This window comes from Moschus berezovskii, chromosome 10 (assembly GCF_049115385.1).
Source record: "Moschus berezovskii isolate FMDL1 chromosome 10, NW_MosBer_1.0, whole genome shotgun sequence".
Taxonomy (NCBI): domain Eukaryota; kingdom Metazoa; phylum Chordata; class Mammalia; order Artiodactyla; family Moschidae; genus Moschus; species Moschus berezovskii.
In genome coordinates this window covers 47,333,558-47,360,061 of record NC_142469.1, presented here as the reverse complement: position 1 = coordinate 47,360,061, position 26,504 = coordinate 47,333,558, and the positions used below count along the sequence as shown (strand labels likewise).

The window sequence follows — 26,504 nt, the reverse complement described above, 5'->3', positions numbered from 1 at the left end:
GGAGTTGGGGAGCAAAAATTAATCCTGTAAATTGTATAAAGTAAAAGAAAACAGATCCTGTGGCTACTGCTTAACAAAGCAGTGTGACATGGTGGGAAGACTTGATATGGTGGGTAGACCATGGATTTGGGGGCAAGAATAACCTGGGCAAATCATGGCTCAGCTATTTGCAGACTCTGTGACCTCTCTGGACCTCTTTAAATTCTAAGGAAAGCTGTTTTCCCTTCCAACTGTAGCTACAGAAAAGGTAAGATTTGTAGTTCAACTTAGAAGCAGGTGTATTCTGGTGTGCTTTTTCATTTCAGCCCTGACTTTTTTTTTTTAATTTCATAATTATTTCTTTCCTTTTACTCTTAAAAAATGCTTTCCTGTGTACTTATTAATGGAGTAAGAATATTAGTGATTGTATTGATTAAGGCTACCATAACAAAATACCACAGCCTGGATGGCTCAAATCACAGAAATGTATTTTCTCATAGTTCTGGAGGTTAGAAGTCCAAAATCAAGGTATTGAGGGGGATGATTTCCTCTGAGGTTTCTCTCCTTGACTTGAAGATGGCTGTCTTCTTTCTGTCTTCTCATGGTCCTTCCTTTGTGCATACACATGTCTGTGTCCTAATTTCCTCCTCTTATAAGGACACCAGTCATACTGAATTGGGACCCACCATAAACACTTCACTTTTTTTCCCACTTGTCACAACAAACACTTCACTTTAATGCAGTCACCTTTCAGAGACTCTCATCTCTTTCATAGTCACATTCTGAGTATTTAAGATTAGGACTTTAACATATGAATTTGCAGGGGACACAGTTTAACCCATGACAGTGATTTAAGAAAAAAATAACCTCCCTCATAAATTTCCTTAACTGTAAAATGGGCATATAAAAATGATTACCTTGTTCTATGTATGATTATTGTAAGGATTATAATGAGATAAATTCAAGTCAGTTTCCTGGCACAACTGAGTCATATAATAGGTACTTTGCAGGTGTTAAATGTCTTCCTTTCCTGCTTTTTGACAGGGGAAAGAAATTTTGAAATTGCGGGATAAAAAGGAGAGATACAGATCTTCCTTGCTGAGGTGATAGGGTGTGGGTATTTTTTTTTAGCTTTTTATTTTATATTGGATCATAGCTGATTAACAGTGTTGTGATAGTTTCAGGTGAACAGCAAAGAGACTCAACCATATATAACTGTATACATTCAACTGTATACATTCTCTCCCAAACTCCCCTTCTGTTCAGGCTGCCACATAACATTGAGCAGAGTTCCATGTTCCATACAGTAGGTTCTTGTTGGTTACCAATTTTTAATATAGCAATGTGTACATGTCCATCCCAAATTTCCTATCTCTTCCCCCTGGCAGCCATAAGTTTATTTTCTAAGTCCTTGAATTTCTTTCTGTTTTGTATATAAATTCATTTGTTCATTTTTTAATATTCTGTATATAAGTGATACCATATGATATTGGTCTTTTTCTGTCTGACTTCCTTCACTCAGTATGACAATCTCTGGGTCCATCCATGTTACTGCAAATAGCATTATTTCATCCTTTTTAATGGTTGAGTAATATTGCGACATTATATACCAGTGTCTCCTACATTACAGGCAGATTCTTTACCCACTGAGCCATCCATCAGGGAAGCCCCAGTATATGTATCACATCTTCTTTATCCATTCTGTCAATGAACGTTTAGGTTGCTTCCATGTTGGTTATTGTAAACAGTGCTGCAATGAGCATTGGGGTGCACATAACCTTTTAGATCATGTTTTTCTCCAGGCATACGCCCAGCAGTAGGATTGCAGGGTCATATGGTAGCTCTACTTTTAGTTTTTTTAAGGAACCTCTATACTTTTCTTCATAGTGACTGTACCAGCTTATAGTTCCACCAGCAGAGTAGGAGGGTTCCCTTCTCTCCAGGTTGTGGATGTTTTAAGTGTCAGAGAAACTGGGATAGCCAGTGTAGGAGGGGTGGGGCAGTGGAGAAAAAAGTTTTTATTTACTTTGGAGCATGAAATGATCAAGAGCAAAGGAGCTGAGGTGACTTGAGGTAGGCTCTGGGGCTGGGGTCTACTCCAGAATTCAAAAAACCCAGAGAAGGTCTTAGCCCTGAACTGAGAGAACTTCAGCAATAACATTAAGAATTGTAGACTGAAAAGGATCATGATTCAATTCCTTATTTTATGGAGGAGAAAGCTGACATCCAGAGAGATTAAGTGACAGGCTAAATCATAGAGCTAAGCAATTGGTGGAAGACTAAATCTGAAAAATTATGCTTGTGATTGGAAGGAGAAGGATATGATAACTTGAGGAAAACATCTGAATTCTACCAGACTTTCAGAGCTAAAGCTATATCTTATTCATTATTGTATTTCCAGTAACCAAGGATATGCCCAACATTTAGTATTCAATGATAATTGTTAAGTTGATTCAAAATAAATATTGAATTTGCAGGGGACTTGTTAAACCGTAGGTAGTTGTACATTTTTGTAAGTAAAACAATGCAGCATGTTTATGAAATATATGGACCATCTATAGTATAATCCTAAAAATCATACATAAAAAATTACTTCAATAAGTGAGTTTCTAAAACTGCTGAATCTAAGGACACTATTCAAAAACTGATTGTTTTACTTTATACCAGTAGCAAATACATAATTATAAATTCCCATACACTTCTATTGGGAGTGTAGATTGCACAATCACCTTGGAAAATTGGCAGTATCCTCTAAAGCTGAGTATGCTCTTACCCAAACAATAGAATGGGAAAGACTAGAGATCTCTTCAAGAAAATTAGAGATGCCAAGGGAACATTTCATGCAAAGATGTGCACAATAAAGCACGGAAACGGTATGGACCTAACAGAAGCACAAGATATTAAGAAGAGGTGGCAAGAATACACAGAAGAACTATACAAAAAAGATCTTCATGACCAGATAACCACAATGGTGTAATCAATCACCAGACATCCTGAAATGTGAAGTCAGGTGGGCCTTAGGAAGCATCACTAAGGAAGTGGGCCTTAGGAAGCTAGTGGAGGTGATGGAATTCCAGTTGAGCTATTTCAAATCCTAAAAGAGGATGCTGTGAAAGTGCTGCATCCAACATGCCAACAAATTTGGAAAACTCAGCAGTGGCCACAGGACTGGAAAAGGTCAGTTTTCATTCCAGTCCCAAGAAAAGGCAATGCCAAAGAATGTTCAAACTACCACACAATTGTAGTCATCTCACATGTTAGCAAAGTCATGCTCAAAATTCTCCCAGCCAGGCTTCAACACTATATGAACTGTGAACTTCCAGATGTTCAAGCTGGTTTAGAAAAGGCAGAGGAACCAGAGATCAAATTGCCAACATCCACTAGATCATCAAAAAAACAAGAGAGTTCCAGGAAAACATCTACTTCTGCTTTATTGACTACACCAAAGCCTTTGACTGTGTGGATCACAAAAAACTGGAAAATTCTTCAAGAGATGGGACCACTATCTCTTGAAGTATACCAGAAGTATACCAGACCACCTGAAGTATACCAGACCACCTGAAGTATACCAGACCACCTGACCTGCCTCCTGAGAAATCTGTATGGAGGTCAGGAAGCAATAGTTAGAACTGGACATGAAACAATGGACTGGTTCCAAGTTGGGAAAGGAGTACATCAAGGCTGTATATTGTCACTCTGCCTATTTAACGTATATGCAGAGTACATAATGTGAAATGCCGGGCTGAATGAAGCACAAATTGGAATCAAGATTGCCGGGAAAAATATCAATAACCTCAGATATGCAGATGACACCACCCTTATGGCAGAAAGCGAAGAACTAAAGAGCCTCTTGATGAAAGTGAAAGAGGAGAGTGAAAAAGTTGGCTTAAAATGCAACATTCAGAAAACTAAGATCATGGCATCTGGTCCCATCACTTCCTGGCAAATAGATGGGGAAACAGTGGAAACAATGGCTGACTTTATTTTTCTGGGCTCCAAAATCACTGCAGATGGTGATTGCAGCCATGAAATTAAAAGACGCTTGCTCCTTGGAAGGAAAGTTATGACCAACCTAGATAGCATATTAAAAAGCAGAGACATTACTTTGCCAACCAAGGTCCGTCTAGTCAAGGCTATGGTTTTTCCAGTGGTCATGTGTGGATGTGAGAGTTGGACTGTAAAGAAAGCTGAGGGCTGAAGAATTGATGCTTTTGAACTGTGGTGTTGGAGAAGACTCTTGAGAGTCCCTTGGACTGCAAGGAGATCCAGCCTGTCCATCCTAGAGGAGATCAATCCTGGGTGTTCATTGGAAGGACTGATGCCGAAGTTGAAACTCCAATACTTTGGCCACCTAATGCGAAGAACTGGCTCATTTGAAAAGACCCTGATGCTGGGAAAGATTGAGGGCAGGAGGAGAAGGGGACGACAGAGGATAAGATAGTTGGATGGCATTACCAACTTGACGGACATGAGTTTGAGTAAGCTCTGGGAGTTGGTGATGAACAGGGAGGCCTGGCATGCTGCAGTCCTTGGGGTCGCAAAGAGTCAGACACAACTGAGCGACTGATGATCAAGTAGTTAACTCTTTGGGTAGTATATATCCAGCAAGAGCATGTATGCATATGTACTAAAAATTATGTGCAGGAATGTTTGCGGCTGCATTATTTGAAAGAGCTAGTAACTAGAAACAGCCCAAATGTCCATCAACAGTAGAATGAATAAATCATGCTTATTCACACTGTGGGTATGACACAGCAATCAATAAACTACAAATACATAATACATATGGATGAATAAATCTTGTAAAACAAAAAATAGCCCAGTCACAAAAGAATGCATATTGAATACTGTATAATTTCACTTTTATATAAAGCTCCAGAAACAGGCAAAATTCTATGATACTAGAATCAGGATACTGGTTACGTTTGGAAAGGTGAAAAAGGATAATAGAGGGGCCTTAGAAGTGCTAGTAATGTTCTGTTTCTTGATTGAGCTGGATGCTTATTTTTAGATTTTTATATATTTGTTATACTTAAATTACAAAAGGCTTAGAAGTGTATAGAAGTTTGTGTATTGAATTTTTATATATCATTGCTTAAGCTTCGAAATGGTAGCACGTAAGTATTTTAAATGAGATTGAAGCAGCTATCTTAGAATGTATAGCTGCTTCAGTATATATATTTAGATGTATAGCTGCCTAAAAACATAAATAAAATTTGAAAAGACATCCCCACCCAGTCTCCCACCCTTTTTTTGGTTCAGCGTATTTTTTGTACTCTTACTTGGCATTTATTTATGGAATTGTATTTTTAGTAAACAGAATAGTAGGGTATGCAGTATAGCTTTCCAGTATTTAAAGATAATAGTTATTTCTCTCACAGAACTTTTAAGATATCAAAAAGGATTAAGCTTAGAAGTGTGTATAATATGCTCCCAATTTCTCTTTCTATCATCATCTCTACATGTAAAGGAAAAACTTGAAGGATATAAGCTGTATACATACTTTTTTCTGAGAAGGTGATAAACTTTCTATTTTTATATGTTTGATATTTGAAGTTTTTGAAATAAGCATGGGTCACTTTTTGGTTTGAAAAATGTAAACTTTTTAAGAATTAAGCAAAAAGATAAATCTTAGTTATTACAATATTTTACATTATAGAACTAGAAAAATTCTCAATTTTTTTCCTTTTATGCTTTCTTATTAAAACTGTATAAAACTTACCAGTTGAATACTATCAAGAAAAATCTTTTCATCTTTGAATTCCCAATTAATGTAATAATTTAGATAAGCATAAAACTTTGATTTATGTGGTTGGTTTTTTCTTCCTATTTTCCAAATTTCCTGGCCTGAGCATTAGTACTTTTATAATAAAAGAGTATTTAACAAACAGAAATCTTTATTATTTCAATTTTTGCTTACAAGATTAATACATTGTACCTTTAAAGGATTTTTCTCTGCAATATTTATTGTTCTTTTGTTCCAACTGGGAAGGGAAAAACCAGACTGCAAGCTGTAAGAAGTTATTTTTGTGAGATGCTATTTTTCTAACAGTATTATCCAGAATTGCTAAAAATACACACAGTAGATCTTGAAAATGTAAACTCTGGAATACGATCCTTTTAGTTGTATATTTTTCTTTCCAGAGTCAAGGCCTTTGACTCATGAGTATGCTCCCAAGGTGTTAACCTCCCTCCTTTTCCTCCTTGAATTTCCTAATTGCATTTTTAGCTTGTATAATTGTATTTGTCCTCTGTATACATAAATATACAAACCGTCTTAAAATAAATTCAGTTTGATGGCTGATTAGTTGTATGCATTTGAATTGGTTGGTGATAAGAGGTCACAGGTCTTGTAAATATCCTTGGAAATTAGGAGATTGCTTAGAGATCATACCCTTTTGACTAGATTCATCCTCAACTTGGAAATAGCCTAGTTTTCACCCCCCTCCATTCTCCTGCAAAGTGGTCTGAAGACTCTAACTTAAGTGAATGAAATCAGAAATTTAGAGGTTTATTTTTCTTTAAAAATATAAACTGAGTGTTAGTATTTTTCAGACAATTAAGAACTAACATCTAAGGGCTTTGGTTATATTTCTTATGCTGCTGATTAGGTATTCCTTGGAGGTGATTAGTGGATGTACAAATGCAATCATTTGGTAGGGCTTAATCACTCATATGAGAGAGAAGTTAGTTACCCAGAAGGAAAAATTGAAACTTGTATAACTTTCATTAGCCTTATTTTTTTAATAGCAAAAAAAAAAAGAACAATATTTGACTAAATTTAGGAATATTGAGTAATATAAGATAAATTGTTGTTTAAAAGAAATAGAGAACCTGGGGGATACACTTATATGAAGATACTGGTCCACTGTGTAGTATATTGTCTGTAGTACAGGTAGATTATGAATAGTTGACCCTTATCAAACCAGGACAGATTTCCCTCATAGAGACAGAGAGAAAGAAGTGTACCCGAACAAGTGCATCTCCTTCTTTCTTTGTATTGGGTAGTTGAAACCCAAATTTATAGCAGGTTTACTACATTACTCAAATTGAGAAGAAGAGAAATGTATGGCTATACCTTTTTTTTCTCCACAGGTCATCTGAGGCAAGGGGAGAGTGAAATGCATATATTTGGGCAATGCTGTATTTCTCTGTGGTGAGATGGGTTAAGGGCATGAGTCCTGAGGGTGGTTTAGAACCACTTGGAATGATGAGCTAGGGATGTGTGGGTGGTGGCTTAGGCCAAGCATTGCACGGTGCTGTGACTGTTAGGTTCAGAAGTGACTCTTTAAAGGTGTAGTTCAAAAGCTTAGCTTTGTAGGCTATCTAAAGGCCTGGCCTTTTACTGGGGATTATTCTAACCTGATTCAGTTCAGTTCTGTTCAGTCGCTCAGTTGTGTCTGACTCTTTGTGACCCCATGGACTGCAGCATGCCAGGCGCCCCTTTCCATCACCAACTCCTGGAGCTTGCTCAAACTCATATCCATCTAGTCGGTGATGCCATCCAACCATCTCATCGTCTGTTGTCCCCTGCTCCTCTTGCCTTCAATCTTTCCCAGCATCAGGGTCTTTTCCAGTGAGTCATTTCTTCGAATCAGGTGGCCAGAGTATTGGAGCTTCAGCTTCAGCATCTGTCCTTCCAATGAATATTCAGGGTTGATTACCTTTAGGATTGACTGGTTTGATCTTGCCGTTCAAGGGACTCTCAAGAGTCTTCTCCAACACCACAGTTCAAAAGCATCTATTCTTTGGCGCTCACCTTTCTTTGTGGTCCAACTCTCACATCCATACATGAGTACTGGAAAAACCATAGCCTTGACTGGACGGACCTTTGTTGGCAAAGTAATATCTTTGCTTTTTAATATGCTATGTTGGTCATAGCTTTTCTTCCAAGGAGCAAGCACCTTTAATTTCATGGCTGCAGTCACCATCTGCAGTGATTTTGGAGCCCAAGAAAATAAAGTCTGTCACTGTTTCCATTGTTTCCTCATCTATTTGCCATGAACTGATAGGACCAGATGCCATGATTTTAGTTTTTTGAATGTTGAATTTTAAGCCAACTTTTTCTCTCTCCTCTTTCATTTTCATCAAGAGGCTCTTCAGTTCCTCTTCGCTTTCTGCCATAAGGGTGGTATCATCTGCATATCTGAGGTTATTGATATTTCTCCTGGCAATCTTGATTATAGCTTGTGCTTCATCCAGCCTGGCATTTCACGTGACGTACCCTGCATATAAGTTAAATAAGCAGGGTGACAATATACAGCCTTGACATACTCCTTCCCCTATTTGAAACCAGTTGTTCCATGTCTGGTTCTAACTGTTGCTTCTTGTCCTGCATACAGATTTCTCAGGATGCAGGTCAGGTGATCTGGTATTCCCATCTCTTGAAGAATTTTCCAGAGTTTGTTGTGATCCACGCAGTCAAAGGGTTTGGCGTAGTTGATAAAGCAGAAGTAGATGTTTTTCTGGAACTCTGTTGCTTTTTCTATGATTCAACAGATGTTGACAATTTGATCTCTGGTTCCTCTGCCTTTTCTAAATCCAGCTTGAACATCTGGAAGTTCTTGGTTCACATACTATTGCAGCCTGGCTTGGATAATTTTGAGCATTCCTTTGCTAGTGTGTGAGATGAGTGCAATTGTGCGGTAGTTTGAACTTTCTTTGGGATTGCCTTTCCTTGGGATTGGAATGAAAACTGACCTTTTCCAGTTCTGTGGCCACTGCTGAGTTTTCCACGTTTGCTGGCATGTTGGGTGCAGCACTTTCACAGCATCCTCTTTTAGGATTTGAAATAGCTCAAGTGGAATTCCATCACCTCCACTAGCTTTGTTCATAGTGATGCTTCATAAGGCCCCCTTTGACTTCGCATTCCAGGATGTCTGGCTCTAGGTGAGTGAACACACCATCGTGGTTATCTGGGTCATTAAGTTCTTTTTTGTATAGTTCTTCTGTGTATTCTTGCTCCCTCTTCTTAATATCTTCTGCTTCTGTTAGGTCCATACCATTTCTGTCCTTTATTGTGCCCATCTTTGCATGAAATGTTCCCTTGGTATCTCTGATTTTCTTGAAGTGATCTCTAGTCTTCCCCATTCTGTTGTTTTCCTCTATTTCTTTGCACTGATCACTTAGGAAGGCTTTCTTTTCTCTCCTTGCTTTTTGTTGGAACTCTGCATTCAGATGGGTTTATCTTTCCTTTTCTCCTTTTCCTTCCGCTTCTCTTCTTTTCTCAGCTATTTGTAAGGCCTCCTCAGACAACCATTTTGCCTTTTTGCATTTCTTTTTGTTGGGGATGGTCTTAATCACTGCCTCCTATACAATGTCATGAACCTCTAATCATAGTTCTTTAGGCACTCTGTCTATCAGATCTAATCCCTGAATCTGTTTGTCACTTCCACTGTATAATTGTTAGGCATTTGACTTCGGTTATACCTGAATGGTCTGGTTTCCCCTACTTTCTTCATTTGAAGTATGAATTTTGCAATAAGGAGTTCATGATTTGAGCCATGGTCAGCTCCAGGTCTTGTTTTTTCTGACTGTATAGAGCTTCTCCATCTTCCACTGCAAAGAATATCATCAATATGATTTCAATATTGACCATCTGGTGATGTACATGTGTAGAGTCATCTCTTGTGTTGTTGGAAGAGAGTGTTTATGACCAATGTGTTCTCTTGGCAAAACTCTGTTAGCCTTGGCCCTGCTTCATTTTGTACTCCAAGGTCAAACTTGCCTGTTACTCCTTGACTCCCTACTTTTGCATTCCTGTCCCCTATGATGAAAAGGACGTCTTTTTTTTGGTTTTAGTTGTAGAAGGTCTTGCACGGAACCATTCACCTTCAGCTTCTTCAGCATTAGTGGTTGGGGCATAGACTTGGATTACTGTGATATTGAATGGTTTGCCTTGGAAATGAACAGAGATAAGATCATTCTGTCTTTTTGAGATTGCACCCAAGTACTGCATTTCAGACTTTTTTGTTGACTATGAGGGCTACTCCATTTCTTCTAAGGGATTCTTGCCAACAGAAATAGGTGTAATGGTCATCTGAATTAAATATGCCCATTCCAGTCCATTTTAGTTCACTGATTCCTAAAATGTTGATGTTCACTACTCCTGCATCTCCTGTATGACCATTTCCAGTTTACCTTGATTCAATTTACCTTGAATCCATCCAGGATTTTCGATCCATCCAGGCCAGATTTCAGGGCCTTCTCTCCGAGGGTGCCCATGACTTTTGTGGTGTTAGCACTGAAAATGTTGCTTCAAGAAAAAACCCTCAATCTTGGGGAAACTTCTCAGTCTCAGATGGATGGTTGATCAGCCTGACTTACTTCCCTGAGCCCCTTAGCTGCTGTCCCATGGGAGGAGGGGAAATCCATTCTCACTGCCACCGTGTACAGTCTGCTCCCTGTGGTGCAGATGCTGAGCAGTGCCTGCAGAGGAGTACTTTCCAGGATGTAATTTCAGGGAGGAGGAATGTCGCTGTCTCCCAAGTGTGCCCAGATGGTGCTCTTCTGACTTACCTATTGCTGCATAACAAATGACTGCAAAATTTAGAGGCTTAAAATAATGTTCTGTTATCCTCCTGATTTCTGTGTTTCTGGGATTTGAGAAAAGCTCAGCTGACAATTGTGGATCCCTCACTGAATTAGCAGCTACAACTGGAACAGCTGGGGACTGGTCAGACACCTCTTGTCTTCATGTCATCTTAAGGTGTCTCTGTACAGGCTAAACTTCAAGCTCTCCTCGTTGTCTCCAGGCAGGTGGTACTTACCTGACAGTTTAGGGTGCCAGAGCAAGTGTTCCAGCCAACAAGTAGGAAGCTGCCTCAAATGTCACATCAGGTATTATTGCACAGCATCATTTTCACCATAGCCACAGGATTCAGGTGATGTGCGTAGACTTCTTGATGATTAGAAGGTCTGTTGGGATGGAGACATTACTGCAACCATCTTTGGAAGATATAATCTTGAAAAATTATCTTAGAGGTTAGAAGATCTGTTGAGATGGAGACATTATTGCACCTATCTTTGGAAAATACAATCTGCCACAGTTACCTTAGCTTCCAAATATAGTTTTTCATTAGTAAAAGTAGTGAAGTTGTCAAAATATTATTTTTCCTTCTCAATTTTTGTAATGCAATTTTTATTTTGCTTGAAAACAAAAAGATCAGACTGTAAATGTTTCTTGAATTATTCTGAAAACCCTTTACCATGTTCTACTAGAATGAGTAAGTATATATGTGTATGTGTTTGTATTACATGTATGTATGTGTGTGACTCTCTCTTTATATATATATATTCCAGAAAAGTCAACTGACCTGGTGTGGCAAGAGTTCATTTGCTTCCATAGTAAGAATTTTCGGATGTGTGAGTGATGTATGGCAGTTTCCATACACATATGCACCCCAGAGGCTAGAAAGGAAAGAATAATTGTGAGGAGGCAACTACAGTAGGGGCTTAGGATCACTTCAGGTTGAAGAAGGGGTCCATAGCAGGCTAGAACTCCGAAGACATGGGGGCTGGAGAGGGAGCCAAGGAACAAGGGCAGTGGCTATCATTTAGAAGTGAAGGGCAGGTATACGTGTAACATCCCTTTGGTATCATCATTCAGTTTGAAATGGGGATACTAATGCTGTGATGCAGCTTTCTTAGACTGTCTGACTCCCATTGTGATGCTTAAGATCTGTGAATCATTCTTTCTGATAGCCTCCATCTTCTCACTTCAGAGTAATGGAAATTGGAATTTTAAAAAATCCAATGCAATTTTTTGGGGAATTTGCTGACAGTGCAGTTTTAGCAAAGTTTCAGGAAAGCATGCTACAAATCTGAATTTTATTAAACTGATATTTTTTGGTTTGATATGTGTTTTATATTGCAACATTTACAATTCTTACATGAGTTCTATTGTTTTGTCCTAAACATTTTATTGAGGAAAATTTCAAAAATTAAAATGGGATAGCAGAAAGATTATAATTCTAAGCAACCATTTGTTTAAAAAGATATTTTATGTGTTTGAATTGCAGGAATACTGTAATACAGTCCAGCTAGATTCTGGGATAGATTATCGGAAAAGGGAACTTCCTGCTGCAGGAAAACTCTACTACCTGTAAGTTTTATTTTTAATTTTAATGTTCTTAAGTTTAATATCTAATAATTTATCAGGAAAAGATGAGAAAAATAAGCAAGGTAATTATTAGAACGTGAAAGGCTAATTCTGAAGCCTGTGATTTTGCAAATACAAAATGTTGTAATGTTAACTTCTTTAAACTGTGTTTTTTGCCATCCACATTTGCATGATTTATAATGTGTGATTGGAGGAAACCCTAATTAGTTTTTTAGGGAGGAGTGATGACAGATGGTTAGAAAGTAATGAGTATCCTCTTATAAGAAACTCTAGTATTAAGAGAATATCTTTATTGTGCTAAAGTAATTAATTATTTGTGGACATCTTCTGACAAATGTGTCATTTCTGTTCCCTGAAAATTGTGTTTTATTTTGTCAGACAATCTGTTTGTATTTATCACTGTTGATTGACTTCCATACATAACTATGTAAAATATATATACACAAGTACAACTGGATATATTTTGTCTTCTAGAAGCTCATTCTCCCAAGTAGGAGCAATTTATAATAATAGATGTAGTCAGCTTGTGTAGTTAATGCTGAAAACAAGTATAGTTTGTTTTAAAATGTCACTTGTGAGAACCTGAAAAGGAAAAAGTTGCTTTACCAATGCAAGTGTGTTTAGCATATGCTGCTAATGTTGGACGCATAGTGGGTTCTCAGTAAATAGATCTGTCTAAGGGCTAATTGTGATTTTACTCAAAGGCATGTTTCTACTAATTTAAATTTTGATGACAATGTGCGTGTGAGAGGTTCAGGAAAGTTCTCGTCTCTGCCACCTTGTAAGCAGAAGTACTTTACTGTTTTTGAAGCAGAAATTAGCTAGAAAAATCACGTAATTAAAATTGCATACTTTAGTGTACCAAGGGGACTATTTCAGTTTATTATTCAGATTCTGATGATTATTATAGGAGGTTCTTCATCTGCCCTTAAGTGCTTTGTCTTTAAAGTACTTTATAATTTTGAAAAATTCTTAGAGCACTTTTTTTCTGCTTTAACTAGGACTTTTTCCTCTCCATTTCTTTTATCTTTGGGCTTTCCTGTCTTTTATTTTCCTGACCTTCACAAGATTTCCCTGAAGCTTTGCTACCTATTTCTCAATATGCCAGATGTATGGTACTTAGAAATTAATTTATTACTATTCCTTTTATTTTTTCAACAAATCCTTGTTCCCTGTTTTCCCACAAAATATATCCTTATGTCGAAGAATTGAAACATTTTCCTGAAAGGAAATCCCTTCACTAAAGATGGTTGTCTAAGTCATGAAATTTGTTTCTTGGACCTTGAGAGGTCTCAGTGGAATTTACAGGAGGTGGAAAGTCTGCTTTTGCTTCAGCAGAGCCTCTTTTTCTCTGAGCTACCCTGTGTTGCTTCTTCCTCTTCCTGATGAAAGTAATATAATTCTAACACATCGAAATTCAGGTTTGTACTTTAAACATGTACTGGAAGAAGTCAGAATCTAACAACATCCCAGAGTCCAGAAAACGAGAATGTACAAAGGCTACCATGAAACTCTGGAATAGCTTTCTTAAAAATATATAAATTCTTTAATCCTCAAAGAAAGTAGATTTATTTATGAATTTAACATCAAAAGAGCTTTACCACAGTCTGATAATGAAGAATAGAGAGCCTGGGGGCACACCTCAGAGGGAAGGCAGATATGTGCACCAGAGAAGAATTAGGAATTAAAGTCATCTCAGAAGTGGGAGAATAAAGATGCCCAGATGGGATGCTAGGGTTTTCATTTATATTGTTGCACAGGAACCTTTGGGTAGAACTTCTTTCATGAGAAAGTAAAAGAAGAGTTCCTGGGGTCATGTTAACATTTCTGATTTAATTAGGTTTCGTTTTATCTTGTTCCTGCAGGAAAATTTATTAATTTCCCCTCTATGACAGATTTTAATATGCCATGTTATTTATTGCCCTTTTATGACAGGAAACACCACTGCTGAGGGGTCCATAGGTTGCTGCCCCTGACCATTTTGCTGTCAGTCCTGTGAAAGGTTTTGTTTTCCTGAAGAGAGGGGATCAGATCACCTTAGACTCACCCTCCCTCTCTGTCTCTTTTCCTTTTTCATTCAGGATCTGAGTGGTACAGGTTCTTTTTTTCTGACTAAATCTGTTGAAGAAAGTTCCTGTTCAAACACTGTATCTCTACCATGCTCACATGCAAACACCCTGCCCCCAGCATGGAAGCCATGGCCTCAATGGAATATTTTAAACTGAACCAAAAAGGGTAGAGGCAGGTGTTGGGATTTGATTTTGGATTTGATTTTGCCCTACTTACGAAGTAATAGCTTTGCCTGTATTGTTTCATGGATGCTGGCAGAAGACACAAGAAACCTGTGTCAGAGACAAAGGATTTTATTACTCTAGGCACAGATAGCATGTTGAGTCAGTTCCCTTCTCGCTTCCTAGTCCCATTAGGGAGGGGAAGAGGAGTTTTGCTGAGGGCCCAGATGGATGCCTGCACATGCAATGAGTTGTGTTACAGGAGAGGGACTCTGAGTATGGGGAATGGACCACTTAATAGCCAGAAGTAAGCAAGACTACTTTTTGTCTCAAAGGAGATATTGCCTCATCATTCAAGGCTTCTTGCTACAAACACACCTTAAGAGACGGTTAAGGCCTTGCATTCTTGGCATACTCAGCAAGCCGTATGGGTGAGTGGGAGACTCAGAGAAGACTGTCTGTCCTCACAGGGGATGTCTAACAGACTTTTATCCTTTATTTATTAAAGAAATAAAATTTCCCTTTATTTCCCTTGATTCCTATCTGCCAAAATCATCTACCACTTCAACAAATTACTTCTGACTACCATTCAGTTATTTAACCCCTGAATTGTTTCAAGACCATTTCAGCTCCATGTATATGGAAACTATGATCATACTGAAATGAACATTTTATGTTACAACTCACCTACCAATGCAGAAGACGTAAGAGACGTGAGTTTGACCCCTGGGTTGGGAAGATCCCCTGGAGGAGGACATGGTAACCCACTCCAATATTCTTGCCTGGAGAATTCCATGGACAGAGGAGCCTAGTGGGCTATGGACCACAGGGCCACAAAGAGTCAGAAATGACTGAAGCTACTTAGCACAGCACGGCACATGTGTTACAACTATTCAGGCACAGACCAAATACTCACATATTTTTACCTGACTAATATAATACATGTATTCATCCATCTTTTGAACAGTTTTAAGGAGTTTATGGATGGAGGTTTGTGACATTGTATGGGAGACAAGGATCAAGACCATCCCCATGGAAAAGAAATTCAAAAAACAAAATGGCTGTCTGGGGAGGCCTTACAAATAGCTGTGAAAAGAAGAGAAGCAAAAAGCAAAGGAGAAAAGGAAAGATACAAGCATCTGAATGCAGAGTTCCAGAGAATAGCAAGGAGAGATAAGAAAGCCTTCCTCAGCAATCAATGCAAAGAAATAGAGGAAAACAATAGAATAGGAAAGACTAGAGATCTCTTCATGAAAATTAGAGAATCCAAGGGAACATTTCATGCAAAGATGGGCTCAATATAATAAAGGACAGAAATGGTATGGACCTAACAGAAGCAGAAGATATTAAGAAGAGGTGACAAGAATACACAGAAGAACTTTACAAAAGATCTTCACGACCCAGATAATCACGATGATGTGATCACTCACCAAGAGCCAGACATCCTGGAATGTGAAGTCAAGTGGGCCTTAGAAAGCATCACCATGAACAAAGCTAGTGGAGGTGATAGAATTCCAGTTGAGCTATTTCAAATCCTAAAAGATGATGCTGTGAAGGTGCTGCACTCAATATGCCAGCAAATTTGGAAAACTCAGCAGTGGCCACAGGACTGGAAAAGGTCAGTTTTCGTTCCAATCCCAAAGAAAGGCAATGCCAAAGAATGCTCAAACTACCGCACAATTGCACTCATCTCACGCGCTAGTGAAGTCATGCTCAAAATTCTCCAAGCCAGGCTTTAGCAATATGTGAACCGTGAACTTCCAGATGTTCAAGCTGGTTTTAGAAAAGGCAGAGGAACCAGAGATCAAATTGCCAACATCTGCTGGATCATGGAAAAAGCAAGAGAGTTCCAGAAAAACATCTATTTCTGCTTCATTGACTATGCCAAAGCCTTGGACTGTGTGGATCACAATAAACTGGAAAATTCTGAAAGAGATGGGGATACCAGACCACCTGACCTGCCTCTTGAGAAACCTGTATGCAGGTCAGGAAGCAACAGTTAGAACTGGACATGGAACAACAGACTGGTTCCAAATAGGAAAAGGAGTACGTCAAGGCTGTAGGTTGTCACCCTGCTTATTTAACTTATATGCAGAGTACATCATGAGAAACGCTGGGCTGGAGGAAGCACAAGCTGGAATCAAGATTGCTGGGAGAAATATCAATAACCTCAGATATGCAGATGACACCACCCTTATGGCAGAAAGTGAAGAGGAGCTAAAGAGCCTCTTGATGAAAGTGAAAGAGGAGAGTGAAAAAGTTGGCTTGAAGCTCAACATTGAGAAAACGAAGATCATGGCATCTGGTCCCATCACTTCATGGGAAATAGATGTGGAAACAGTGTCAGACTTTATTTTCTTGGGCTCCAAAATCACTGCAGATGGTGATTGCAGCCATGAAATTAAAAGACGCTTACTCCTTGGAAGGAAAGTTATGACCAACCTAGACAGCATATTAAAAAGCAGAGACATTACTTTGCCAACAAAGGTCCGTCTAGTCAAAGCTATAGTTTTTCCAGTGGTCATGTGTGGATGTGAGAGTTGGACTGTGAAGAAAGCTGATCTCCGAAGAATTGATGCTTTTGAACTGTGGTGTTGAAGAAGACTCTTGAGAGTCCCTTGGACTGCAGGGAGATCCAACCAGTCCATTCTAGAGGAGATCGATCCTGGGTGTTCATTGAAAGGACTGATGCTAAAGCTGAAACTCCAATACTTTGGCCACCTCATGCGACGAGTTTACTCATTGGAAAAGACTGTGATGCTGGGAGGGATTGGGGGTAGGAGGAGAAGGGGATGATAGAGGATGAGATGGCTGGATGGCATCACCGACTCGATGGACATGAGTCGAGTTGAGTAAACTCTGGGAGTTGGTGATGGACAGGGAGGCCTGGCGTGCTGTGATTCATGGGGTCGCTAAGAGTCAGACACGACTGAGTGACCGAACTGAACTGAAGTGAAGGAGTTTATTCTTAAATACTTTTACCAATGGAAACTTCACGTCCCAAGTGCTCTTAATTTTCCGCTTCGGAAACGTCTATTCCAAATAGGAAATTACTTCTAAGAATATATCTTCGAGCATCATTAAAAAAAAAATTTGCTGCTAGAAAAACACAGCTCTTCAAGGTTCGAGCTCTGTTTTAGAAGAAAAGTCTGTGAAAACAAAGACTGGAACTCATCCATGTTGAAACTTACTCCCTTGCAATTAAAAACTTCTGTGTTTACCTCTGACATTCCCTGCTCATGTTCCCCTGCCCCCAACTGGGACAACGATCGATGAAAATATAAAGCATTTTGTTAGCTTGACTGTCACATCTTCTCATCCCTAAAACTTCGACAGAGATCTGTCCTCTGCCTGAAAGGTTGCCACCTTCTGGATCAGCAGAATCTCTAGGGCATCTTGGGGCCTTCTCCCCATCCCCCATCATTACCATTAAAGGTGTTTCTGAAACAGACATTGAAATCTGCAGTTTCAGTCTTAGTTTTTCTAATCAAATATCAATCCAGTCATTTCCTGTTTCACTTCCCACTGAGGAACCTCTGAAATATCTGCCAACAGAAGCAACTTGAAAATTGCTGAGTTAGCCCCCTCCTGTTTAGACTGCGATTTGTTTCATTTCTGTGAACTTGACTGCCCAAGGTCCCTACAGCAGGGTCTGTGTGTTACTTCACTGAAACACTTGATCTCTGGTCACCTACAACAAAGTTTTTGTAGTTTGATGCTAAACCACGGGCCTGCTGTACTTTCTCTAAAATCTCTCATGTATCTTTTAGAGTCTTCAACATTCAAGTTAGTCTTACTTCTGATGCTAGTGCATGGTGTCACAGTGGAGCTGTGTTGGTATTGAAGAGAAGATGGCACACATTTAAAGATTATGAAATTTGTCTAGCACCAAAGGTATAGAAACACATCCATATGGAGGCAGTTAGACAAAACAGAAGACAACATAGCATATTCTCATTGAAAGTTTGTTTCTCCAGCCCATGAAGCTGACAATATAGCCCCTGATCAGCATGAGGATCCCAGCAGGTTATGTTTATCATTCTTGGTTGAGTGGTTTAGAGAGACTCTGGCTACGTGCCTGCCTGTTCACCAGGTGTTGTTGTGTCTTGTTTAGTCACTCAGTCATGTCCGACACTTTGTGACACCATAAACTTTAGCCTGCCAGGCTCCTCTATCCTTGGGATTCTCCAGGCAAGAATACTAGAGTGGGTTGCCATGCCCTTCTCCAGGGGATCTTCCCAACCCAGGGATCGAACCCAGGTCTCCTGCATTGCAGGTGGATTCTTTACCATCTGAGCCACCAAGGAAGCCCGTTCACCAGGTACAATGACCAGATACAAATCCTAGGACGAGCCTGAATGTTCACTGTCAATCAGTGTGAATCAAAGTTCAGTTTCTCATCCTTAGTTAAGACTAGACTCTGCCTTCCTGAAATCTGTTCCTTAGAGGGTAGAGGACAGAATTTCTGCCTCTGGCAGTTAGAGAAACTGTCTAGTTTAATGAGGTTCAGGCTGTTGATTTGGTTATTTCTTAAGTCTGGGGAAGGGATGAAGACTGTTGGGGACATTTTTGATGTTTATAGATTAAATTTTATTGTTAGCTTTATGACACAGAACATATAGGTTTATCTACTTAAGTCATCAACATAGTCAAAAACTAAAGTGTGTGTTAGTCGCTCAGTCGTGTCTGACTCTTTGTGACTCCATGGACTGTACAGCCCTCCAGGCTCTTCTGTCCATGGGATTTTCCAGGCAAGGATACTGGAGCGGGTTGCCATTTTCTTCTCCAATAAACTAAAGTATTAACAGATAAAATAATACAGTGTATGGGATGTGCTTTAAAATAATCCAGGGTGGAAGAATTGAGAGGAGGTATAGATGAAACAATAGTGCCCATGTACTGAGTGTTACATCATGATTGTTACATCAGGTTTATTGTACTATTGTTGTCTTTATGTGTATATATGTGTGAAATTTTCTACAATAAAAAGGTTTTTTTTGAAAAAAGTTTAAATTTTCTCTATTTTTTCTGATTAGGCTAGTGAGAGTTTTATTAATCTATTCATCTTCTCAGAGAAATAGCTTTTGTTTTATTGTCTCTATTGCTTAAAGTTTTATTGATTTCTTTTCATTTTGTCAATAATTTCCTTTGCTGTGCAAAAGTTTTTAAGTCTAATTCAGTTCAGTTCAGTTCAGTTCAGTTGCTCAGTCGTGTCCGACTCTCTGCGACCCCATAAATCACAGCACGCCAGGCCTCCCTGTCCGTCACCAACTCCCGGAGTTCACCCAAACTCATGTCCACAGAGTTGGTGATGCCATCCAGCCATCTCATTCTCTGTCGTCCCCTTCTCCTCCCGCCCCCAACCTTTCCCAGCATCAGAGTCTTTTCCAGTGAGTGAACTCGTCGCATGAGGTGGCCAGAGTATTGCAGTTTCAACTTTAGCATCAGTCCCTCCAAGGAACACCCAGGATTGATCTCCCCTAGAATGGACTGGTTGGATCTCCTTGCAGTCCAAGGGACTCTCAAGAGTCTTCTCCAACACCACAGTTCAAAAGCATCAATTCTTTGGCGATCAGCCTTCTTCATAGTCCAACTCTCACATCCATACATGACCATGGGAAAGACCATAGCCTTGACTAGACGGACCTTTGTTGGCAAAGTAATGTCTCTGCTTTTTAATATACTATCTAGGTTGGTCATAACTTTCCTTCCAAGGATTAAGCGTCTTTTAATTACATGGCTGCAATCAGCATCTGCAGTGATTTTGGAGCCCAAAAAAATAAAGTCTGACACTTAGGTCCCATTTATTTGTTTTTACTTCTGTTTCCTTTCCTCTAGGAGATTGATCCAAAAAAAATATTGCCATGATTTCTGTCAGCATTTTTGGCTTATATTTTCTTATAGGAGTTTTATGGTTTCGGGTCTTACATTTAGGTCTTTAGTCCATTTTGAGTTTATTTTCAATTTATATATGATGTGAGAAACTGTTCTAATTTCATTCTTATACATATTTTGCCTATTTTTAAATTCGATCATTTGTCTTTTTATTATTGAATTTTAAGTGTCTTTATTCTAGATACAAGTCACTTGTCAGATATATGATTTGCAAATATTCTCACATTCTGTTTTTTTTTTTAAATTTTCTTGACAGTGTCTTTGAAGCACAAAATTTAAAAATTTTAATTAAGATCAATGTATTTTTTCTTTTGTTGCTTATGCTTTTGGTGTGTCACATTTGAGAAACTGTTGTCTAATCCAGGGTCACAATAATTTTTACCTATATTTTCTTCTAAGAGTTTTACAGTTTTAGCTCTTATATTTGTGTGTTTGGTTAATTTCAAGTTATTTTATATGTGGTGCGAACAAGTTATTTTTATATTTTTTATATATTTTTATATGTGGTCTATCTTCTTTCTGTTGCTTGGAGATACTCAGTTGGCCTAGTACTGTTTGTTGAAAAGAGTATTCTTGCCCTAGTGAATTGTATTGACCTCAACGATCAGTGCAAAGAAATAGAGGGAAACAACAGAATAGGAAAAACAAGAGATCTCTTCAAGAAAATTAGAGATTCCAAGGGAACATTTCATGCAAAGATGGGCTCGATAAAGGACAGAAATGGTATGGACCTAACAGAAGCAGAAGATATTAAGAAGTGGCAAGAACACACAGAAGAACTGTACAAAAAAGATCTTCACAACCCAAATAATCACGATGGTGTGATCACTCACCTAGAGCCAGACATCCTGGAATGTGAAGTCAAGTGGGCCTTAGAAAGCATCACCATGAACAAAGCTAGTGGAGGTGATAGAATTCCAGTTGAGCTATTTCAAATCCTAAAAGATGATGCTGTGAAGGTGCTGCACTTAATATGCCAGCAAATTTGGAAAACTCAGCAGTGGCCACAGGACTGGAAAAGGTCAGTTTTTGTTCCAATCCCAAAGAAAGGCAATGCCAAAGAATGCTCAAACTATTGCACAATTGCACTCATCTCACGTGCTAGTAAAGTCATGCTCAAAATTCTCCAAGCCAGGCTTCAGCAATATGTGAACCGTGAACTTCCAGATGTTCAAGCTGGTTTTAGAAAAGGCAGAGGAACCAGAGATCAAATTGCCAACATCTGCTGAATCATGGAAAAAGCAAGAGAGTTCCAGAAAAACATCTATTTCTGCTTCATTGACTATGCCAAAGCCTTTGACTGTGTGGATCACAATAAACTGGAAAATTCTGAAAGAGATGGGGATACCAGACCACCTGACCTGCCTCTTGAGAAACCTGTATGCAGGTCAGGAAGCAACAGTTAGAACTGGACATGGAACAACAGACTGGTTCCAAATAGGAAAAGGAGTACGTCAAGGCTGTAGGTTGTCACCCTGCTTATTTAACTTATATGCAGAGTACATCATGAGAAACGCTGGGCTGGAGGAAGCACAAGCTGGAATCAAGATTGCTGGGAGAAATATCAATAACCTCAGATATGCAGATGACACCACCCTTATGGCAGAAAGTGACGAGGAGCTAAAGAGCCTCTTGATGAAAGTGAAAGAGGAGAGTGAAAAGTTGGCTTAAAGCTCAACATTGAGAAAACGAAGATCATGGCATCTGGTCCCATCACTTCATGGGAAATAGATGTGGAAACCATGTCAGACTTTATTTTTCTGGGCTCCAAAATCACTGCAGATGGTGACTGCAGCCATGAAATTAAAAGATGCTTACTCCTTGGAAGGAAAGTCTTGACCAACCTAGACAGCATATTAAAAAGCAGAGACATTACTTTGCCAACAAAGGTCCATCTTGTCAAGGCTATGTTTTTTCCCATGGTCTTGTATGGATGTGAGAGTTGGACTGTGAAGAAAGCTGATTGCCAAAGAATTGATGCTTTTGAACTGTGATGCTGGAGAAGACTCTTGAGAGTCCCTTGGACTGCAAGGAGATCCAGCCAGTCCATCCTAAGGGAGATCAGTCCTGGGTGTTCATTGGAAGGACTGATCCTAAAGCTGAAACTCCAATACTTTGGCCACCTGATATGCAGAGCTGACTCATTGGAAAAGACCCTGATGCTGGGAAAGATTGAGGGCAGGAGGAGAAGGGGACGAAGAGGATAAGATGGTTGGATGGCATTACTGACTCAAGGGACATGGGTTTTGGTGGACTCCCGGAGTTGGTAATGGACAGGGAGGCCTGGCGTGCTGGGGTTTATGGGGTCGCAAAGAGTCGGACACGACTGAGCGACTGAACTGAACTGATGTCTTTGTCTGATTTTCCTGTCAAGGTAATACTGGCCTCATAGAATGAGTTTTGAAGAATTCCCTCCTGTTCTATTTAGCTTTTATCTTTTTTCTTGAGTCAGCTTCAGTGATACGTGTCTTTCTAGGAATTTTCCTGTTTATCGAAGTTACCTATTTTATTGGTACAGTTGTTAATATTATTCCCTTATAATTCTTTTTTATTTCTATAAGGTTGGTAGTAATGTACTCTCTTTCATCTCTGATTTTAGTACTTTTAGTTTTCATTCTTTTCTTTAGCTAAAAGGTTGTCCATTTTATTCCCCTTTGCAAAGAATTAACTTTTGTTTTTATTATTTGGTCTATTATTTTTATATTCTTTACTTCATTAATTTCCACTCTAATCTTTATTATTTCTACTTGTTTTAGATTAATTTTCTAAGAGTCTTATGGTAGAAAGTTAGATTATTAGTTTGAGATTTTTCTTCTTTTTTAATGTAGGCATTTATAGCTATAAATTTACCCATAAGCACTACTTCAGCTGCATCTCATAAGTTTGGTATATTATGTCTTCATTTTCTTTGTTTCAAAGTATTTTCTAATTTTCTTTTTCATTTCTCTTTTTGACCCATTGGTTACTTAGGAGTGTGCTGTTTTATTTCCACACATTTGTGAATTTTCCAAATACGTCTTTGTTACCAATTTCTAATTTCACACTGCTGTGACTAGAGAATATTCTGCATAATTTCAATTCCTTTTAATTGAAAAATTGTTTTATGGCATAAGATATGATCTTTCTTTGAGAATGTTTCAAGTGCATTTGAGAAAAATGTATATTTCTTGGTTATTGAGTGGAGTGTTTATATGTTAGTCTAATTTGTGTGTAGTGTATTCAAGTCTTATTATTTCTTGTTGATCTTCCCCCTAGATGTTCTTTCTACTATTGAAAGTTGGATATTGAAGTCTCCAAACTATTACTGTTGGATTGTCTATTTCTCCTTTCAGTTATGTCAGTTTTTGCTTCATGAATTTTGAGGGCTTTGTTTCTATGCACATACATATTTATAATTGTTATATCATCCTGATAGCTCGATATTTTTATTATTATAAAATGTTCCTTTTAGTTTCTAATCACATTTTTGTTGTTTTAAAGTCTGTTTTGTCTGATATTAATAGTGGTTGCTTTTTTCATGATATATCTTCTTTTCATTCTTTTATTTTCAACCTATTTGTATCTTTGAATGTAAAGTATATCTTCTATAGATAGCATATAGTTGTAACTCACTTTTTTATCCAGTCCACCAATCTCTGCCTTTTGATTAAATTGTTTAATTCATTCACAAATTATGTTATTATTGATATAATTGGATTTACATCAGCTTTTACTTTTCATTTTCTGTATGCTTCATTACTTTTTGTTTCTCTGTTCTTCCTTATTTCTCTTACATTAAGTATGTGTTTTTAGTGTAACATTTTCATCCTTTTAATGAATTTTCCATTATATTTTTGGTCATTTTTTAGTGAAGAACTTTTATCTCTATGAAACATGTAAAATATAATGTTTCATTCAAACTGAAATGTCTCAAATTCAAAATGAAGTATTGTATGTTGCTATATGTTTTGATAATTAAAATGTCAGTAATGGTAATGAATCTTTACTCTAACGTCACCTGTAGGGAAAAGATAATTGATTCTCCAAAGTAGTTTACACAGTAGTATCTTTGTCATAAGAACTCCTCAGTTCAGTTCAGTTCAGTCGCTCAGTCATGTCCGACTCTTTGCAACCCCATGAATCACAGCACGCCAGGCCTCCCTGTCCATCACCAACTCCCGGAGTTCACTCAAACTCATGTCCATCGAGTTGGTGATGCCATCCATCCATCTCATTCTCTGTCGTCCCCGTCTCCTCCCGCCCCCAATCCCTCCCAGCATCAGACTCTTTTCCAGTGAGTCAACTCATCTCATGAGGTGGCCAAAGTATTGGAGTTTCAGTTTTAGCATCAGTCCTTCCAGTGAACACCCAGGACTGATATCCTTTAGAATGGACTGGTTGGATCTCCCTGCAGTCCAAGGGACTCTCAAGAGTCTTCTCCAACACCACAGTTCAAAAGCATCGATTCTTCGGCAGTCAGCCTTCTTCACAGTCCAACTCTCACATCCATACATGACCACGGGAAAAACCATAGCCTTGACTAGATGGACCTTTGTTGGCAAAGTAATGTCTCTGCTTTTTAATATGCTATCTAGGTTGGTCATAACTTTCCTTCCAAGGAGTAAACGTCTTTTAATTTCATGGCTGCAATCACCATCTGCAGTGATTTTGGAGCCCAAGAAAATAAAGTCTGACACTGCTTCCACTGTTTCCCCATCTATTTCCCATGAAGTGATGGGACCAGATGCCATGATCTTTGTTTTCTGAATGTTGAGCTTCAAGCCAACCTTTTCACTCTCCTCTTTCACTTTCATCAAGAGGCTTTTGAGTTCCTCTTCACTTTCTGCCATAAGGGTAGTGTCATCTGCATATCTGAGGTTATTGATATTTCTCCCGGCAATCTTGATTCTCGCTTGTGCTTCTTCCAGCCCAGCGTTCCTCATGATGTACTCTGCATAGAAGTTAAATAAGCAGGGTGACAATATACAGCCTTGACGCACTCCTTTTCCTATTTGGAACCAGTCTGTTGTTCCATGTCATTTTATCTATGAGTGACTCTGTGTGACATTGCAAGCTTACAGCTGTATCAGTTCAGTCGCTCAGTCATGTCCGATTCTTTGGGACCCCATGGACTGCAGCACGCCAGGCCTCCCTGTCCATCACAAACTCCTGGAGTCTACCCAAACTCATGTCCATTGAGTTGGTGATGCCATCCAACCATCTCATCCTCTGTCGTCCCCTTCTTCTCCGGCCTTCAATCTTTACAACTGTATACTAGTAAAATATAACAGTAACAGTTTTCTATTTTATATACTATAGGACATAGTCAGGTAGGCCATTTATTGTGTCTTTCAAAAATCACAAAATTGTCTTATTTGGCATAATTTATATGTAAATTAAAATTTATTAATTTTATATTACCTTAAGGACTCCTGAATTAAAATGTCAAGGATTTGAAATTTGAATATTTGAAATATTTGAAACAGCAGCAAAAGAAGTCCATCTTCTATGTATTTCAGTATTAGTTTCCATTATTCAGCTCAGCATACCTTTTATCATCTATCCATTTATTGAGCTGTAATTTAACAGCATATTACAGTGTTTATTTTTCAGCAGCCTAGACAGGACCAGAATGGAGCTGTCCATTTGGTCCACCATTTCCAGCTACACATATTGACAAAAATGTTCAGTTGTATGACTGTACTCATCTAGTAAAGTATAAATAGGCTATATATATAATATGTACATGTGTAGATAATATATATACTTACACATATAAAAGTACAGAGGAAAGTTGCTAACTTTCCTTAGAATTCTTATCTTGTTATTTCATCTTCAAATATATCACGTTTATAAGTAAAAATCTTCAACATAAGTCAAGCTGATCTGGCAAAAGCCCTATGTCTTTAGTTAATTTTGCTGTGTACCTTTTTTTTTTAACCTACTGAAACTCCCTGGCCTCTTTTTCTGAGGTGGATGTGACTATCTTCTTCACTTAAACAGGAGTTAGAGATTCTTATTCTCCAGCTTCCTTTTTGTTTTTATTATTGTTGTTTAAAATGTTCAATTATTTTAGCCTTTCTGAAAATTTAAGAAAAATAATTATTTTTGGATCTACCAAGTTGCAATTTTACTTGTTACACCATTGATTTATTTGTGGGCAATGTAATATATAGATTTAGTAGAAATTTTATATGGAGAGTGGGACTGAGAAGGAGGGTTGAAGGTCTGGAATTTGAGAGTTAAAGGCACTAGATCCTGCTTGCTTGCATTATACATAGGTCAAGATTAATGGAACC

General features: G+C 38.4%; 1 protein-coding gene across 4 annotated transcripts in view; it reads left to right on the top strand.

Moving 5' to 3' along the window:
* The window catches only part of AFG1L (AFG1 like ATPase), a 202,094-nt gene that overhangs the window by 113,435 nt on the left and 62,155 nt on the right, over positions 1 to 26,504 (top strand). For all 4 annotated transcript variants that reach the window (XM_088840655.1, XM_055433053.2, XM_088840653.1 and 1 more), the window contains one exon: positions 12,000 to 12,082. In XM_088840655.1, coding sequence (XP_088696781.1) covers positions 12,000 to 12,082 — 83 coding nt within the window. The remainder of the gene's footprint in view (positions 1 to 11,999; positions 12,083 to 26,504) is intronic.